Here is a 19,218-nt window from a genome sequence, read left to right on the forward strand (position 1 = left end):
TGTGAAATGAATTAATTTTAATAGTATAGTTTAAATTGTACGTGAAGAGTATGTGGCTGTTTACTGTTGCTATACTTTCAACTCCTCTGTGGATTTGAACATTTTCAAATACAAAAATGGAAGAAGGACGTCCCTGGTGGCGCAGTGGTTAAGAATCCGCCTGCCATTGCAGGGGACATGGGTTCAAGCCCTGATCCGGGAAGATCCCACATGCCGCAGAGCAACTAAGCCTGAGCACCACAACTACTGAGTCTGCGCTCTAGAGCCCGTGAACCACAACTACTGAGCCCGCGTGCCACAACTACTGAGCCCGCGTGCCACAACTACTGAAGCCTGTGCACCTAGAGCCCGTGCTCCACGGCAAGAGAAGCCACCACAATGAGAAGCCCGCGCACCACAACAAAGAGTAGCCCCTGCTTGCCGCAGCTAGAGAAAACCCGCGTGCAGCAATGAAGACCCAATGCAGCCAAAGATAAATAAATAAATAAATAAACAAATTTATTTTAAAAATGGAAAAAAAATCTAAAAACAATAGTATAGTTTATTTAACCCAATATATCCAAACATTCAATCAATATAAAATTCTTAATAGGTACCCTACACTCTTTTTCTCATACTAAATCTGGACACCAAACTTGGACTCGCGCATTTCAAGTGCTCAGTCTGTTTGTATGACTGTTGGCCATCATGTTGGTCAGTGCAGCTCTGGAGGGAACAGGTAAGCCTGTGATGCAGTAAGTCAGGGGCTGATGACAAAAATAAAGCAGGGGACGGGGTGTAGTTTTCAGTATGGTGGTCGGGGGGAGGCTTTACATTGGAGCAGGTGTGACTTTTGACCTGCAGGAGGAGAAGGAGTGGGCCAGGTGGTTACCTGAAGAAAATCCTGTCAGATGGAGGGAAGGGCAAGTTCAAAGGCCCTGAGGTGATGTGTTCCAGGAACACCAAGAGGCCTGTGCGGTTCAAGGGGTGTGGGGACCATGGGGCCGAAGAGGTGACAGGGCCCTGCAGGTTACCATACGGACTTAGAGACTTTGGCTTTTGTTTACAATTCTTCAGCAAGTCCTAGCTAGGCATCCCCTCCTCCAGGAAGCCTTCCTGACTCCCAAGCTGGCTGTGATCCCACAGTCTCCTGGGATCCCCTCTGTCAGAATCTGTGACATGCAAGGCTGTAACCATGTTTCTGGGTACTCGTGGATCTGCCTCCTGCATGGGGCCCTGAGGCCCTGCCTGGTGAGATGGGAGGAGGGATGGTATTTGCGTGATTCACCTCATAACCTCTGAACCCCTAACCATACAGTGTTTAGCCTATGACTTTAGACACTGAGCTGGGTTACTCAACCACACAACTTTTTGAAAAAGTAAACCTTTTATTGAAATATAAAGCCCAGATCCCAAGTGTACAGCTTGAAGAATTTTTACAAAATTCTTCTACTCCAGAAGCCCCCTTGTGTCCCTCAGTCCTGATCTCTAACACAATGCATGAGCTTGGTCAGCTCTTGAGGGTCCTGTAAATGGAATTGCACATGTGCACTCTTTTGTGCATGGCCCCTTCACACCCCATGTCCATGCAATTCATTCACGTTGTGCAAGGCAATGATTTGTTCTTCTTTGCTCTATGCTACTCCACTGTGTGAACACATCCAGTTTGCTTATCCATTCTCTCGTCTAGAGGCACCCAGGCCTTCCAGTTGTTGGCTATTAGAATAAAGCTGCTCTGAACATTCGTGTTGAGTGTTTTTGTGGACATGTGTTTATTGTTCACTTCTCTTGGGTGGCCAGCCAGGAGACTGGGGTTGCTGGGTCCCAGCAGCGCATCGCTTGGAGAGTTTTCGTAGGAGCCGCCGGGGCTCTCCCAGTGCCTCTGCACTTGCACACCCACCAGTCGTCTGAGAGTCACAACTGCTCTGCATCCTCGCCAGCACTGGGTACCACCAATATTTTTAAGACATTTGTTAGGGGGGGGAGGAAAGCTATCACCTGCCATTTATTGAGCGCTTACTGTTTGCAAGGCACTGATGCGTACGAATCCGTACAGTCATCACGGTGACCAGGAAGGTCAGCTCTGTCATAACTCCCTGTCTTACCCTCAAGGAGCCAAGGCTCTGTCTCCAAGGGGAAGCCATTTGCCCAAGGTCAGAGGAGAGTCCAGCCAGCCCATCTGACTCTGACACTGTTCATCTCCCCCCACCACCTTTTTTTTATTGTAATATATTTGATTTACAATGTTGTGTTAATGACACTCATCATCTTAACCACTGCCCTGCCCAGCCCAGCCCCCAGAAAGGAGAAAAGTGCTACTTAGTTTCTGGCCTGCCTTATCTTCACCAATTCCTTCCAGACCCCACTCCAGAGGAGACCCCTACTCGCCAGCTCCCTAGGCACCTACAAGCCACCTCATGCACCAAGGCCGAGTCAGGGATTGGGCCTGCCAATGGGAAGGATGAATGAAAATACATTTCTCCAGGCCCCACCCTGCAACCCTGACTCAATAGGCCCAGGGTGGAGGACCCAGGAACTGGCGTGTTTAACCAGCCTCCAGGGGCAATCTGATGTGCAGCCCTTTTGAGAACCCTGGGTGATGTGGAGCCACAGAAGGGATTAGAGCAGGGGAGGGACTTGATGAGGAGATGTACCCCTGGATATTAGCTCCTAGAGTGAAGTCCCTGGAGCCAGAATTCCTGGGTCCAAATCCTGACTCTGATCATCACTATCTCCAAGCCTCAGTTTCCCCAGCTGCAAAATGGGCCGATGTTAAAGATGCCCACCCTCACTTGTGAGGACAGGTATCCAGGAGATGGACCTTAGGGCATTAAGGAAGGGCTGCCAAAGATGCCTGAGAAATTCAGACGATGGCAAGATCCCTGGGGGGCCTTCCTGTAGGTACTGGAGCTGAGAGTGGGCTGGGAAGGGAGAAGGCAGGATAGGTGGTGACTGGTGTAGACACAAATGTGGGGGATGGTGTATGGTCTTCAGCTTCTCTGGGGGGCTGCCTGGCAGGCTCTGGGGGTCGATAGCCGTGGGCTCAGGATCAAAGATGTGCCTCTGCTCCCTCCTTGCTCTGTGACCTTGAGCTGATCACACACCCTCTCTGGACCTCCGTTTCTTTAAAGAAGGATGATGCATCTCGCTGCTGAATGTGGTGTGAAGAAGCAAGGAGGAGACTTCAACTCAGGCAGGCAGGGTTCAAGTCCCAGCCCCACATGCAAGTGTGCCCTTGGGCTCTGGCTTCATTTCTCTGAGCCTCCACTTACTCATCCAGGGTTGGGAGTCTTGGAAGATGAGCAATGCCCACAGGCAGAGAACCCCCATCATTGCCTCTCCAGGAGGTGGGGTCATAGCCCAGGGCTCCCCTTGCCAGCCCAGCTCTCATTTTCTGCCCAGGGTAAATCTGGGGTAACTGATCACTCAAAGAATGTCTCAATCAGTTTAGAGGTCAGAGCACTCAACCTATTTCCCAGATGGGAAAACTGAGGTCCAGAGAGGAGCTATGGTTTGTCCAAGGCCAAGGCAAGAACCCCGTCCTCCTGACTCAAGCTTTGTGCCTTGGTTTCTCCATCTGTGTACTGGCATGGGAAAGACGGTGGTGTGGCTTTAGGTGGCCATGAGTGTGCTATGTGAACATCCAAGGACGGGATTAGGGGAGTGGAGGGGGCGTCTCTGGCACGCCTAGGGTCAAGCATCAGCCACCCATGGATAACCCAGGCATCCGTATCTGCCAGGCCAGTCTCAAGGCCACCATTGTCCCAGAGCTGGGAGATGATGGGTGATGAGATTAGGGCTGACTCTGAGGGAAGAGGGGACGGCCCTGGCACCCGGGCCAAGGCGAGGGAGGGGCCCTCCTTCCTCCGAGACATGGGTCTGGGCCAGGCTGGTACACAGACCCACCCCCATGGAGACACAGACCTTCTGATAGACGCACACAGCAACACAAGGACACGTGGACACGTGGGGCCACCATCTCAATAATTTCCAGGGCTGGAGCACCAGCTGATCATAGGGGGCTCCGATGTAACTTTATTTCAAAGTTATGGATTTTTTTTTTTTTTTACATTTAGCAAATGATACTGATTTTCAGGGTCCACTTGGAAAACATTTATTTTAAATTGTATTTTTAACTTAGTTATATGTAAACATACGTTTACTTGTAAAAGAGTCAATTTGAAGAATAGTACCAGTGTGAATCCCAGGAGAGGTGATGGGGCAGATATGACAAACAGCAGGAGCCAATCCTCACATGAGTGTCGTCTGTGAGACGTGGAAACACCCTTGGGGCAGAAGACATGTGAGTGACGTGGTAACATGCAGACGCACGCAGACGTAGACGGACACCAGCGGTCTCTTCACACACAAACCTCCACAACTGGACACTGGTGTCTGCACGGATGCCCTGGGCCGCCATGATCCAGAGGCCATTTATACCCTGACACGTGCTCCAAAAATGCACATGTGCTCCAAAATGCACACTCCAGCACACAGGTGTGTCTCTGTTGGAGTGGTTACACACACTCCAACACAGACACACCTGTCCACATCTCTCTCAGCCTTACAAACTCACTGGTGCTCGCTCATGAGCACTTACTTTGTGCCAGGTGCCATGCTAAGCAGTTTTCACGATTTGGTTCATTTAACCTTCATGACAACCCTGCTGAGCAGGGCTGGTACTGTCATCATTCCCATTTTACAGGTGAGGAAACTGAGGTTCAGAGAGGTAAGTGTCTTACCCAGGGCACACAGCAGCAAGGAGGCAGGGCCAGGAGTTGAACCCAGGCCGACTGGCTCCAGAGCTTGAATTCCGATCCCAGCTCTGTCCCCTGAATTGCTGGGTTCCACCTCTCTGAGCCTCAGCCTCCTCATCTGTGAGATGGGGACAGTGCTTATCTCCCTCAACTGTTGGGAGGATTAAAGGAGGTGATGCAGGGAGAACACCAGGGAGCGCACCAGGCCTTCTACAGGCTCCTTGTGAATAGGGCCGTCCTCAAGTTACCAAGATTTGGGGGCAAGCAGCTAAGGTGGGGTGAGAAGAGCTTGTTAAACTGTGTAACCATGGGCAAGGGAGTGGACATCCCTGGGCCTCAACTCCCTCTCTGTAAAGTGGGGATGGCAATGGTCACCCTCCCCTCATAGGGTTATTGCATGGATTAAATGAGATGGTACAAGTAAAGCCCTGAGCATGGCATTCAGCAGGTACTCAATATATGCTCAAGCCTGCCCTTCAGACCCCAACCTGCTCCTAGATCCCAAAACCCACCGAAGGGGAAGAAAAAACACACGTCGATTTGCTACAAACAAAGAGGTCAAAACGTCAGACGTTCGTAAGGGCCTTTCTCCTGTTTATTGCCAAGCCCCCAGCCCAGTCCCGCCCTGCTCACTCCTCACCAAGGGAAGCAGCCCCGGTGATAGGGGGCCAGACCCACCGAGCTCCAGCTGGGCTCCTCCACTGGGTGCAGCCGGTTGGTGGTGGGGCAGCTGGCAGGCAAATCCTGCCGCGGTCAGTCCAGCTTCAAGTCCAGCAGCAGGGCATTCTGGCAGGAGACAGAGGTCCAGGTGGTAGTGCAGGGAACACTGACGGGGCCACCCAGACACAGGATGGGATGGACTGGGGTGTGGTCAGGAAATGAAATCAGCGTGGTGTTTAAGAACAAAGGATGAACTTGACTGGCCTTATGACCCTTCACGTCTCTGAGCCTCGACTTTCTCAACAGTCAAGTGGGGAGAAGCCTCCCCTACCTCCCAGAGTGGAGCAATCAAATGAGAAAAATGTCCATTCAATGTTCCGAGTGCAATGCTTGATGTGCAAAGCAAAGCTAATATGTACTGTATGCCTTTAGGTGAATTATCTCAATGAATCATCACAACAGCTCTCTGACGTGGATACCATATTATTATCCCCGTTTTAGGCAACAGAAAAATTGAAGCATAGAGAAAGAGGAAGCAATTTGCCCCAGGTGGCAGAGAAGGAGAGTAGCAGAATTTACTTTTCCTCCTGGGGATCCCTGGCCAAGGAGGGCCCAGGTTCTGAGAGGAAGGGTCTTGCCCAAGGGATTGGCAGGATTGTACTGATGCCGCTGCCCTCCTCAGCCCAACTCTCTCCAGATTGAGAGAGGCAGGCTTTTGCTCATTGGCCAAAAGTATTGGCGAACATGGCCTTCCCCAGCTCCTTTCCTCACCTCTGCTATGTCCAGCTCTACCAGGTTGTAATTCATGTCCAGGAAGTCTGGAAGTGGGAGCCCAACTTGGAGCACATCTGAGAAATACAGGAAGAGTCATTTCAGCCTGCCTGCTCTGCAGCTGATTGAGTGACTGCCTGGAGCAGAGTAGTGGGAAATAGTGCAGTGATCGATTCAGGATGTCTGCCAGCTGCGCAGGCCTAGAGAACATCACTGGATCACCATGTACTTGCATCCCAGGTCTGGGTCAAGATCTGATGCATGGTGTGTGGTCAAGGGTCAGAGTCCAAGTTGTGGGAGGGGCCTTTGTCCCCAGGTAAGTGACATTAAGATGACATCAGCCTCAAAGATTCGGCAATGACTATCCACTCCCTTTTAGGTTCCCTCATCTGGGGCCAATGGAGGGGCTTTGAGACCACCCAGGTGGCATCCCTTCCTGCTCAGAGTGCTTCTTGGCACCAGCAAAATCAAAGCCTGCTGGAGCCCTCACCATTGATGGCTGGGATGTAGGCTTCTTGGAGAAAATCAGTGATGAAGCCAGTCAATGCCTTCTCCTGGGGGAGAGAGAGAAAGAGAGAAAACACCCTCATGCCATCACTCAATTAAATTCAACAGATCTTTTCAGCCCTCACTCTAGCTGGGTTCGGGGACCACAGGAATGAATATTAGAGACATCAAACTGCATCAGAACTGCGTCTGACTGTTAGACTGTAGGCTGATGCCCTTCACCTCTGCTTAGCCCCTGTTCAGGTGACACGTGGGCCTTAGGTCACAGTGAAGGCATGGAGGAATTCAGGAGACACTGGGTGGCCTGTGGACCTACCCCTGATCCTACAGAAAACTCAGTAGCTTTGATGAGTGATTCATTCACTGCCTCTCTGTTCCTCAGTTACCCCATCTGTGAAAGAGAAATATAATAGCACCTACTCACAGTTTCCGGGAGGATTCAGTGGGTTTGGATAACGCACAGAGTAAGTGCTCAGCAAGTAGTGTTGCCGCTCTTGCTGTGATTATGATTCTTATTAGCGCCTACTCTGTCAGGTTCTGTGTTGGGCCCTGAGGCTACAGAGACTAATAAAAATAGCAGCTGGGCCAACCGAGCCAGCTCAGGTTGCTGCTATGCATGACAATGCTTTTAAAATCAATCTAGGGAGATGTCCAGGTTCTATCCAGAAGAGAGAACAGAGACTCAGAGAGGCTAAACGATTTTCCCAAGGTCACACAGTCAGTCAGGAGCCCCAAGGCCCGCGATGACCTACTCTATTCTCTCTGCCTCCATTTCAGAGCCCTTCCCCACAGTCCCAAGGAAAAACAGGCCCAGTTTCTTGCTTTTAAGCCAGACCAGGCAGAAGTACTCGGGACACTTACGTTGAAGGCACCAATCAATGAGGACCCCCGGGACAGGCTCAGTAATCTGCAGAAGAGAGGGAAACAAGGAGGGGGAAGGGCAGTCAGAGCCATTCCCCTGGCCCTGGAGAAAAGGGATCTCAAACACCCCCAACCCCTCCCTGTTGCAGAAGTCCCCTCTACAGCCTTATCCCAGGTGCTCCTAAGTCTGTCTACATGCTACCTGCTACCACTTACACCTTTCATTACAGCCCATTTTGTTTCCCCCAGCTCAAACCACTGCCTCCTCTCATTGGTCCTGACTCCCTCTGGCACCCCAGCCCTGTCTATTGCTCCTGCCCAAGGCCAGATATGCAGAGGTTTGTAGCTCAACTAGCCAGTCCCAGATTTTTGCAGGACACAGAACTGGGGCCCCTCACACGGCCCCCTCCCTTGCACAGTCTCTGGTGGCCACTAATACATCTTGGCACCAGAACAGGCCATGTGATGGTCATCTGGTGGTTCTATCTTCCCAACATCTATTCTCTATTCCAGTAACAGACCCTCCATTTTCCACTCTCAATCCAAGGCGTTAAAGTGGGGCAGAACCCAGAGCTCCCAGGGTGAGGACATGACCCAGGCCTGGCCAATCAGAGCATTCCATCTTTAGAGTCACAGTGATTAGCTTAGAGTTGGTCATGTGATCCATGATAGACCAATGAGAAGCAGCCTTTGGGATTTTGTTAGAACTATTAAACAAGAGGCCTCTCTTCTTGTTGGGGTCGCTTAGCCACCAGCTGGGGAGAGGCTGCCTGAGACTGTCCGATAAAGTGGACAGCAAAGGCCAAGGGAGGAGGGGGACAGATTGTGAGAATTTTGTGCACCTAGGTCCAGCCATGCCTGAAAGGGGAGATCTACCCCTAGAGATTTTAATTATGTGAGTCAAAAAGATTCCCTTTTGGGCTTAAGCCAGTTAAAGTCGGAATTGTCTCTTGCAACTATAAATGTTAACTGTTATTGGTATAAAGAAAGGCTTCCTGGAAGAGGTCGTATTTGAGGTGGGCGATGACAGGCAGGTGGCATTTGGATGGCATAGGTAAAGCCTATTAATGCAAAGGGGACATGGGCTTACAATCAGATTCACTCTCCAAGAGGCTAGTGGAATAGTGGGAGCAGTGGTGGGAGAATTTAAGAAGGGCCTAGAGTGCCAGGCTAAGATTTGACAAAAGATCGTGCAGACTCTTGGGAGCCATTGAGGGTTCTAGAACAGGGATAGTGACCTGAGCAGCCTGGCGGTGTGGGCTGTGCTGGATGGATCAGAGGGAGGTCCTAGAGCAGGAAACCAAGTGGTGTTGGTAGTGCAGCAGACTCCTACATGTCCAGAGAGGTGGCCATCTGCAGCCAGTCCTCACGAACTGAGTACTGGATTTTCAGGTTGAAGTGCTGATATGGGGGGAAGCAGAGAGAAGGCAGTGGGTCCCCCATCAGGGCTGGTAAAACCAGGGGCTCTACCACCTTCCCAAGACCACCACCACTGCCAAGACAAAGCAGGAGTCTTCCTCTCTGCCCCTCCCACCCTCAGGAACTGAATCCAGCAGTCCCCCCATGTGCCCAGCCCAGGGTCCTCATCTTCCCTGTACCTAGCCCAGGATAGCACTATCAAAAATCCTGGCATGTTTGTAGGTGCCTGAACACAACATGTTATTGCTCCAGGTTACATCCTGCGACTCTATCTGGAGTGCCCTCCATCATCAGCTTCCCCAACATCAATCCTTTCCCTGGCCAGCTCCTGCTCAACTTTCAAAACATAGCTCAGGCATCACCTCCTCTAGGAAGTCCTCTGGATTTCCTCAAACTAGATTGAGGATCTCTCTAGACTCCCATAGTTCCCTGAGTGAGCTTTCACTGCCCTTATAGATGCTAATGAATGTTGGCGGGAGGAAGAGAAGCAGAAGGGAAGGAGGGGGGTGGGCGGGAGGGAGGGAGGGAGGAGAAAGAAAGGAAGGACTAAACTTTTGACCATTCTTTTGTTGATCTTTCTAGTCATTCAAAGTTTCAATTGCAGAGCCAAAAATCAGACAGCAGGTGACAGTGCCCGGGAGGTTAGGATCACACAATTGAGATTAACTAAGAACCCTTCAATCCATTGCTTGACTATGAGCTAAAAGCCTACCCTCCAGCCTCGAATATACATGAGATTGGGCCAAACTGGGAAACAGATTCCACTCACAATTTCCAGGAGAAAGAGGGATACAGGAGCCTTGCCCCGCAGCAGAGGAGCAAACGTCTCCAGGGTGCCATGGAGCTGCAGCAGGCTCTTGCCTGTCTTCATAGTGACCTTGGGGGGCTTGTTTATCCTGATCTGGGTCACCAGGGGTTTCGGCTTGGGATAGGCCTTGGCCATCTATAGAAACCAGGAAACTCCCCTCAGGGCCAAACCTCAGACTGGTGGCTTCAGTTGAAACCAGGAGTTCATAATGAAATAGGTGATTTCTACCTTGGAAGCACGATATGCAAAGGCTGGGATGTGTCTATCAGGAAATAAAAGAAACAAAACAGACAATCTAGCTATTTCTATATTGGACACAGAAAGTACAATGCACAAAAGCTGGGCTGTTTCTGTGCGGGGCCCAAAGAGTACTTTATGGAGAAGCTGGGATGATTCCACACTGGACAAGGGAGACACAGTACTCAAAAATCCCTTGTCCCTTTGCCTGGGGAACATGGCAGGGCAGGCATGGTGATCATGGGTAGTTGGGTCACTCACTTCAGGGATGAAGCCAGCCAGTGTCTCAGTGGTTTGTGGGGGCAGCTCGCCAATCTACCAAATAAAAGTCAAGGTTAGGATTACTGAAGGCTTCCCTGAGCCATCCTAACAAACCTCTCCTCTGACACAATAAGGCATGCCCTCTGAGATTCCTTCATCAAAACAGTTGTCACTCTTTGATTAAATAGATAATGAGCTCCTGGGTAGCCCAGACTGTGGCTCATACATTCCAATGCCCACAGTTTTGAGTACAAGATCACAAGTTGAGAAAATTTTGTTTGATGAAAAAGCAGATAGATAGATGGGAGAACGGGTGGATGCAATGGATCAGAGGCGGTGGGTGAATGGATTCATGGATAGCTAGATGGATGCGGAAAATGGATAAACAGATGAGTGGCTGAATGGATGGGTGGGATGCATGAGTGTTTGTGTAGGAGAATGAATAATGGATAGATGGGCAGGTGGATGGGTGGGTGGAGGGATGAAAAGAATAATGGATGGGAGGATGGGTGGATGGAAAGATGGTGGAATGGCCTGATAAATGGATGAGAGAATGGATGATGAATGGATTGATGGGTGGGAGGATGGATGTGAAGGTACATGGATGGATGGTGGGTAAATGGATGAGAGGATGAATAAAGGGATCAGTGGGGAGTGAATGAATGGATGGATGGATGGATGGATGAATGGTTGGATGGATGAGCAGATGAGTAGGAGGATGGATAATGGAGAGTTGGATGGGTAGATGGGTGGGTATCTGGGTTTTTGGGTGGTAAATGACAGATGCATAGATTCAATCATTCAGTAATATCAGGCCCTGTTCTAGGTGTGGATGGTATGAAGTGTTGGGTGGGTGCTAGCTGGAAGGATAGAGTCTAAGACATGAATACATAGTAGCGAGATAGACTGGATATAAAGAAGGTGGCTGGATGGCCAATGCATGAGAGTTGTAGGTTGATGGATAAATACCTGGTTGTATGGACAATTGAATGGATGGATGAATAGACGGTGGTTACATGGACAGAGAGATGGTGGATGGTGGGGTGAAATGATGATGGAAACTCAAATCAGTCCTGGCCCCTCCCAGTTCTAGCATTACCCACACCCCAGGATAATTCTCAGAATGCGTGTTCTGGCCAGGGGCTGTCATTACAGGGGGCAGATGCAGAGGTGGGCGGTGTGGCCACTGGGCAGCTCACCGTCATTTCCTGGACATTCACGTCAAAGGACTTCTGCAGAAGAGCAAGCTCTGCTGTGAGGAGGGTGGCTGAGAGCAGCAGCTGTGAGGCGCCTTCGGCATAGTCCTCGGGGAACTCGGCCTCCCTGGCATCAGCAAGCTGGATGGTGTTGCCCTTTTGCTGCTGCACCACAGGCTGTGGGACAGCCAGGGGAGAGACACTCAGCCTTGGCCATGAAGGACTGTGGCTGAGGGCAAGTCTCAGATCTCCAAACAAATGGTGCTCAAATCAGCCCCAAGTCAGCAAGTCATAAGATGGTGGAGCCAGAGCAGGCTGTAGTGGCTCAACTCTCCCAGTGTGCAGGTAGGTAGACTGAGGCCCAAGAGGATAAGGGAGTCAGTCACTAAACCACTGGCGGTTCCTCCTAGGATTGTGTAAGTAACCTCAGTTAACCCTCTAACGAGGGTTAGAGCCCTCATTTATACAGAACCTGTTCCCTGTTTTATTCTCAGGAGAAAGAGGTAAACGGAAAACAACATGGGGCCTGTAGGAACCACGCTGGAGGAAGACTTCATAGGGAGATGACTGCTTGGGATTTTTCTTCCCATTCCTGGAAGATGCATTCACCTAGTCACCGGGGCTCTGGAGTCCTGGGTGATGACCAGGACCTCACGGGAGGCCCTAGCCAAATCCTGCCTCCCTCTTGGGCCCGGTGCTCTCATCTGTACAATGACAGGGTACAACTGGGCAAGCCACTCATCAGGAGAAGCAGGCAGCCTTGGGAGAAGGCGTGGGTGTGGGGTCAGTCATTCCGGAAATCAGCTCAGGACTCGGGGTTCATGTTGAGACAGAAAGAGGGAGAGGGCCCTCCCACCCTCCACAGTCCCAGCCCAGCTGCCTGCCCTGGTGGAAGCAGCCCCCACCCCTCAGGCCAGTGAGACAGCCGCCTGCTGGTGCCCCCTAGCTTACACTGAAGTCCACTTGAATATGGCTGGCAGTGGTGGTCGGTATGGACGCCAGGACATATCTGACGGTGCCCATCTGGCCCATGGGCAGGGGGCTGTGCAAAGAAGAAGGTTCACTCAGAGAGGCACCAGCCCAGGGGCAGCCTAGAGAAGCCTGCACCGACCAGCTGCCACCTGAACCTGGCCTGGGCGCCAGGACCCCTGGCCCTTTGTGTGACACAAGGCAAATTGCTTAGCATCTCTGGGCCTCAGTAGTTTTACCTGCAGAATGGAAGCAATGGTGCCTGGCCTAGAAAATCACGCCCCCTCACATCACTCTGCAGGCACAGAGCTTGAACGTTCACCAAGGGTTGTCCAGCTCAGTTCTCACAACAGATTGGCAGGGTCAGGATTATTGGCTCTATTTTACAGATGCACAGACTGAGGCTTGGGGGAGCGAGGTGATGTCCCAGGCCACGCTGCTGGGCACATGAACCAGTTTTCCTCAGTCCCAGCCATTGGACTTCCCTCTCCCCCACCCTGGGGAGCCCTGTGGACCCTGAGATGCAGGGATCCCCTTGGCAAAGGAAAGAGTGGGGTTACTATTGGGATTACTATTTGTGGTGCCAGGTTTGTGGATGAGCCCACAAAGGCTGCTGTCCTTGGAATCTGGGGGGTGATGGATAGAACATTGGATGGAAGGCTGAGAGGCAAGAACCCCAGAGTCCCTCAGGGTCTCAGGTGCCCCATCTGGCCAGTGAGGGGGCTGGGCGGACTCCATGACCTCAGACCTCCTCTAGTCCCAAGGCTGGGCTGGGAGCAGGCACTTGAATGGGCAGTGGGGCATCAAAGTCCAGCCATCCTGCTATCCCCACGCAGGAGCAAGTTATGGCTAGCTGCTCACCATTCAGGTTGGCCCACTTCTTGTTCACATACACCAGGACCGCATCAATGGCTGGACACATCTGGAAGAAGAGAAGGCACTGAGCTGAGGGGGTCCCTGCGTGGAAGGTCTCACTCCTCACAGCTGAATGTTACTCCATGGGGAGTCTGAAGAGCCCTGGAGGGACCCGGACAGGGACAGAAACCAAGGCCATAGTCCCGCAGGAAGTCAGTGGCAGAGTCTGGGCTAGAATCCAGCTCTCCTGACCGTAGCCTGCAAGATCAGTGAGGACTCATTCCCCGGGGGCTGGTGCTCTCAGCGGGGTTGGCAAGCTGTGCTGTGCAGGCTGCCGTTTTCTCCTCCCCGTCTCACGGAAGACATCACTAGCTGATCACCGTACTTTCTCCCACCGAGCCAGCCACAGTCTCAGAATCCTCAGCCACCAGCGGTCAGTCAGGGTCAGCACCCGAGATGAAATGCGCTTGCCAGCCCTGGTCTAAGCACTGCTGCAGATGAGGGGCGGAGGCTTGCTCTGGGCACTCACCAGGCCAGGAAGGACTTTGTGTAAGGTGCTGTCCAGGAACTTGTTGACCACCTTGGGCAGCATGCTGGACACAGAGGGCAGGGACAGGGGCACAGATGGCAGAAAGTTAGGCACGGGACATGCAAGGACATGGCTAAGGCAGTTCAGTGGCTCAGGAAGTGGGATGCTGGGCTGGGCTGGCAAGGTGAACCCAGCCTTCCGTCCCAGCTGCAGGGCCCTCACTGGCTAGGCAAGTTCATCTTCGCGCTGACAAGGATGACCTCACAGCCCTCGCTCTTGAACATGGGGAGGCCCGTCTCCTCATCCTGCAGAAGCCGATTGGTGGCTGTGATGTTCAGGACCACGATGATATCCATGTTCCCACCCATGAAGCTGGAGGAGGGGGCAGGCAGGTATCATGGGGGTCACTGCCACTGTGGCCACTATCCTTGTCACCTCTTTGCTCACAATCTCAGCAGCTCTGAGAGAGGGAAATGGTGGGGGATGACGCCACAGGACAGAAAGAGGGATGGGACCTACCCAAGGTCATATGACTAGGCTTTCCTCTCCCCTTTTGCTTTGGTGAACTCCTACACATCCTTCAAAACCCTGCTCTGCCCAGCTGTCATCATTTCCCAAAGGTGTTTTCTAATCTCCACCCCCTGCACTCTGCTAATGTTTCTTCTGTCCCAGGCCAGTCCCTGGCCAGTCTGTGATCATCTGTGCTCAGATCCATTTCCCATCAAAGCTAGGAACCAAGTTTGCATCATCTCAGACCACAGCACCCAGATGGTACACAGTAGGTACTCAATAAATGTGCATGTAAGGTCGAGACAAAGAAGTTGTTGTCCTTTCCTTCTTACCTCCCCACCATACTCACCTCTTGCCAGTGATGATCATGCCCGTGGACACACACTGGAAGATGCCCACCCCAGGTAGGAAGCTCAGTGTGATGACTGGTATCTGTACATCCTTTACATTCAGACTGTGAGGGGCAGACATCCAAGCAATGAGAACTGGACAGGTGAGACCCAGGCCCTCAACCCACTCCTCCACCGCTTTGCTGGGAGGCCTTGGGTAAATCCCCCACCCCATGTCACAGGGATAAACCTACCTCTGGGGCTGTCATGAAATGCAGACAAAAGGCTGGACATGAACCAATTTGTACACAAAAAGCTCTCATCATGTGTGAGATGAGATGTGGCTTAATTTGTGACCTTGGACAGTTCCCTTCCCTGCTGTGGGCCTCAGTTTCCCCACTGGCAAAAAGGAGGGGTTTGCTTAGATCAGGGTTTCTCGACCCTGTCAAATGCTATTGACATTTTGGGCGGGATCATTCTGTGCTATGGGCTGTCCTGTGCATTGCAGGATGTTTCATAGCATCCCTGGCCTCTGCCCACTAGAGGCACTAGATGCACTCCCTCTTCCCCACTCCACAAGTTGTGACAACCAAAAATGTCTCCAGGCATTGCCAAATGTCCCCCGGAGACAAAATCACCCCTGGTTGAAAACCACCAGTCAAGATCCAGTATAACAAAGTTGTGGCACATCTACCTCACCTGCCCATCCTGAGCTCTTGGCAGACATTGCTAATTGATCACAGTCCTATTTCCTGCTAAGTCCAGAAGGTGCCTCAGAACCCTCCCCAGTACATCATTCCAGGCAGCCCCTACCAATCAATCCCATCTGACACTTGCAATGAAACCAGTTTGCCCCAGTCATTAGATGATTGTTTCCATTCTGCCACTGGAGGATTTTTCATTCAATTTCATGTATATTCAGTGAGTTCCTGCTGCATGCAGGGAGTTGGAGTTTGACTTTCCAAACTCACTTCCTCCTCCCATTGGCTCTGCTCACAACAGGACTAGAATTGTCCCAGTGGATGACTGAGGGGACTGAGGCCCAGTCAGGAGCAGTGACCTGCCCAAGGTCACACAGCAAGCCAGCAGCAAGGCCAGGAGGAGGCCCCATGCCCTGCACCACCTCTCCCACTCAGATCCTAGGCACAGCATTACCTAACACCCTCTGCCCTAACAGCCATCCCCTGCCCCCAAAGCCCCTCCCCTGCTCACTCAGTGATGCCTTTGATGGGTTTCATGCCTGGGAGTTTTTTGCCTGCCTCAGCTGCCACCTTCTCCAGGATATGGCTCTCATCCATGGCATTCTGGACCTCTGGATAGGGGGAGGGTGGGAGAGACCCTCAGCTGGACTCCTCACTGCTTCCCTGACCTGGGCCAGCCTCTTGGTCATCCCAGTGATGAGTCATGCCCAGCCCCTGCCCTCTTCCAGCCTCACAGGGGAGACAGAGTCACCAGCAATGACAGTAATGAGTGATGAGAGCCATAATAAGCACAGGCAGCTGGAAGAACCACATGAAGGGTTTGGGCCAGGAAAGGAAGAACTGGGGAAGGCTTCCAGGAGGAGGTGACATGCCAGTTGGTCCTAGAGGGAGGAATAGGAATTTTCACCAGGAAGCAAAGGGGTAAAGGAGGCCACTCAGGGCAGAGGGGCCAGCAAGTGCAAAGGTGGGGAAGGGGGGAAGGAGGTGGCATGGTGAGGGAGGAGTGAGAAATACAGCGTGGCTGGAGGGGGGAGGGACAGGACAGGGAAACTGGAGCAGTTTCAGGCGGCACATCATGGAGGACTTGAAACCCAAGCTACAGTGTCGACTTTATCCTGTGGCCCAGCCACTCTCAAACCTGGGTGGTAAGGGAATTCAACTGGGAGCTTGTTAAGGGGAAGATTTGGGGCCTGAAGCCAAGACATTCTGATTCCCCAGGCCTGGAGGCCCCAAGCCCAAATGACACGGTGCCAGAAACACTCCATAATGGTCACAGGCTAGTTCCCAGAGAGGAGACAAATCCTGAGCTGATGAACTGTCATTTGCCCTTTGCACCTGGATGTGACTTCCCTGGGGGTCACAGAGCTAGGGGTGGAAAATACCTCTTAGTAAAGTGCCCCCAGGGCCTTTCAATCTCATATTTCATCTAATCCTGCCCAAAAAGGATGGTTCACCCTATTCTACATTTCTTTACATCTGCAGATGAGCAAACGGCAGCACAGAGAGGGTAAGTGACTTGCCTAAGGTCACACAGTAAATTGTTGGCAGAGCTGGGATTTGGCTCACGTCAGCCCACTTGTGGACACCAACCCCTGCCATGAGGGCCAAAGAGAGGATCCAGGGAAGTAGGATTTCCAGCTCTACCTCCAACTTGTGGGGGGACCTTGGGCAAGTTACCCTGTTTTCTCTGGGCCTCTGTAAAATGGAAGAATAACATGTTGCTTTTAAGTTTATGTTGAGGATCACAAAATACTCAGGTCTATGCGAACACGAGCAGTCACTACTGACCCCCTACCCCAAGTCCCATACCTCCCCCGTACCCTTCCCCCAACCCGCCCCACACCCAGCACCAGCTCACCACGATTCATGACGTCCATGCCCAACTGCAGCAGAGCCCCAGGGTCCCCTCGTGCGGGGGTCAGCGGGCCGCAGAGCACCAGACACAGGATTCACAGCCCGGCTCCACCTGTGCTACGGGGCCTGAATTGGGTGCAGCCCAGCAGGCGCTGGTTCCCCTGGGGACCTCACATGCTCCAGAGCAGACCGAGCCCCCTGGATGATCTCGGATGTCCAGGAGCCTTTGGACGCCAGACAGTTCAGCAACCCTCATGACTGCCTCCTCCAGAAGGGCCCAAGAGTGTCCAGATTAAATACAAGGCCTCTGGAGTCACCCGAGCAGGTCACTTTCCCCGCTAAGCCTCAGTCTCCTCGTCTGTGAGCGTGATGCATTCTGATCAGCCTGCATGATGGGGTTGGTGAGAGGTTTAGCTGCAATTTTTCATGAGTTCAGGTGTGGCTCAGAGGGCAGTGCTGGGGCCACAGAGGGGATTCCAACCTGGTCCTGACTTGGGAACTCCCACTGCAGTGTGGGAATGGGGGAACCCTCTGCTCCCCCAACAATGACACAACAGCCAGTGGCATCCCCCACCTTCTCCAGCTCAGCCTCACTTCCAGAAATCTCAGCTCACAGCCCCTTAAGGCCCCTTGAGACATCGCCTCACCAATAAGGAAACTGAGACACAGTTTGGGCCAGACCTAAGGTCTCACAGCCGGTGAGTAGAGAATCGAATAACGACCTCCCACACCAGATCCTTCAACATTCCCAGGAAAGCACCATCCCACCCCTGGGCCCCCAGACACCCCTTCCTCCTACTGACTACTTGCCAAGACCTGAAATTCCCCCAACCAGAGGTCAAGTGTTTATTTCAGGGCTGAGCTGTGGCTGAAAAGAATCAAGGGGGGTGGCCTGTGTCACCAGAGAGGAAGAGTTCCAGATGATCTCCTGCTGACAGCAGGCTCGGCCACTGAGGGCTCCACCGATCCGCAAACAGAAGCGGGTGTCTACTGGGGGCCCATCTTTTTAGTCCCAGCCTATGCCTGCCTGCATGCATTCATTCACTCAACTCGAATTGACTGAGTACCTACTATGTGCCAGGCAGGCCAGGCTACAAGGTACACACAGCAGAGATAGTCCTGTTCCTCCTGAACCTTAAAGAGAAGCAATGGAATGGGGTACAGTGTGTATGGGGGGCAGAGGGAGGATTAGGGAAGGACTCTCTAGAGAGGAAATATTTAGGCTGAGATCTAAAGAATGAGAAGCAGCCAGCACATAAAAACCCAAGGAGACCTTCGGGCCTACAATCAATATTTGCTAAGTGAAAACGTGATCTATTTGTCTCTCGTCCCATTCAATTTTTAAATATCTATCTGGGCTTGAAAATAATCAGTCGTGGTTTTTCTTCTACCCCTGTGAACACACACACGTGTGCCATGGGAATGCCGGGCACAGCACACCCAGTGCCAAATCTCTGAAGTTCATCCTGTGAGGGACCGTGGGGCTCAGTGCAAGCGGCAGAGCTGGAAGGGGCTGGGTAAAGGTCTCCAGCCCCGCCCTGTCTCCCAGGTGGGGAGATGGAGCCCCAGGACTGAGCGCCACCCCAGTTCCCCCATTCCCAGGCCAGAACTGATGTCAGCTGTCAAGGCCACTTGGAGCAGGATCCTTTGCCCTCTTACAATAATAAGTGGCTTGGGGTACACGATCGTGTGGATGTTTCTGGGACAAACGGTCAATGCCAGGGTTTTGTTTCTGAGTGTGCTTGTGCTTTTGCCTAAGCTGTCCCTCCCTCTTACAATGCCCTCTCTCCAGCCACATCGACATGCTTATCCCTCAAGTCCTAATTTCAGCCCTTGCATCCTCCAGCAGGAAGCCTCCCCTCCACCTCCAATCACTCCCAGTCTCAAAAACCATGGTTTGAACCTGAGTGTGTAGCTAATCCATCCCACCCCAAGACAAGTGTTTCCTGCTGCTCCACCCCCACCCTCTGTTCACAGTTTCCTCCATCTGGAGTCCTTCCTCTCTCTCTCCGCTT

General features: G+C 52.2%; 1 protein-coding gene and 1 pseudogene across 2 annotated transcripts in view; one reads left to right on the forward strand and one right to left on the reverse strand.

The window, feature by feature from the left end:
• Nucleotides 1-19,218, forward strand: part of LOC309646191 (small ribosomal subunit protein eS24 pseudogene) — a 143,199-nt pseudogene that overhangs the window by 40,810 nt on the left and 83,171 nt on the right. The gene's annotated exons all lie outside the window — the stretch shown is intronic.
• On the reverse strand, nt 35-17,459 carry BPIFB6 (BPI fold containing family B member 6; the record flags this gene model as incomplete). The annotated part of the gene is given in 16 exon segments (XM_082432088.1): nt 35-6,244; nt 6,658-6,721; nt 7,536-7,581; nt 8,869-8,936; nt 9,724-9,897; nt 10,261-10,314; nt 11,460-11,633; nt 12,408-12,493; nt 12,496-12,498; nt 13,287-13,347; nt 13,810-13,873; nt 14,032-14,181; nt 14,669-14,773; nt 15,861-15,960; nt 17,208-17,294; nt 17,378-17,459. Coding segments are annotated over 16 exon segments (1,488 nt in total). The 3' UTR covers nt 35-6,074.

The sequence above is a fragment of the Balaenoptera physalus genome (assembly GCF_965194825.1).
Source record: "Balaenoptera physalus genome assembly, chromosome: 16".
NCBI classification, from domain to species: domain Eukaryota; kingdom Metazoa; phylum Chordata; class Mammalia; order Artiodactyla; family Balaenopteridae; genus Balaenoptera; species Balaenoptera physalus.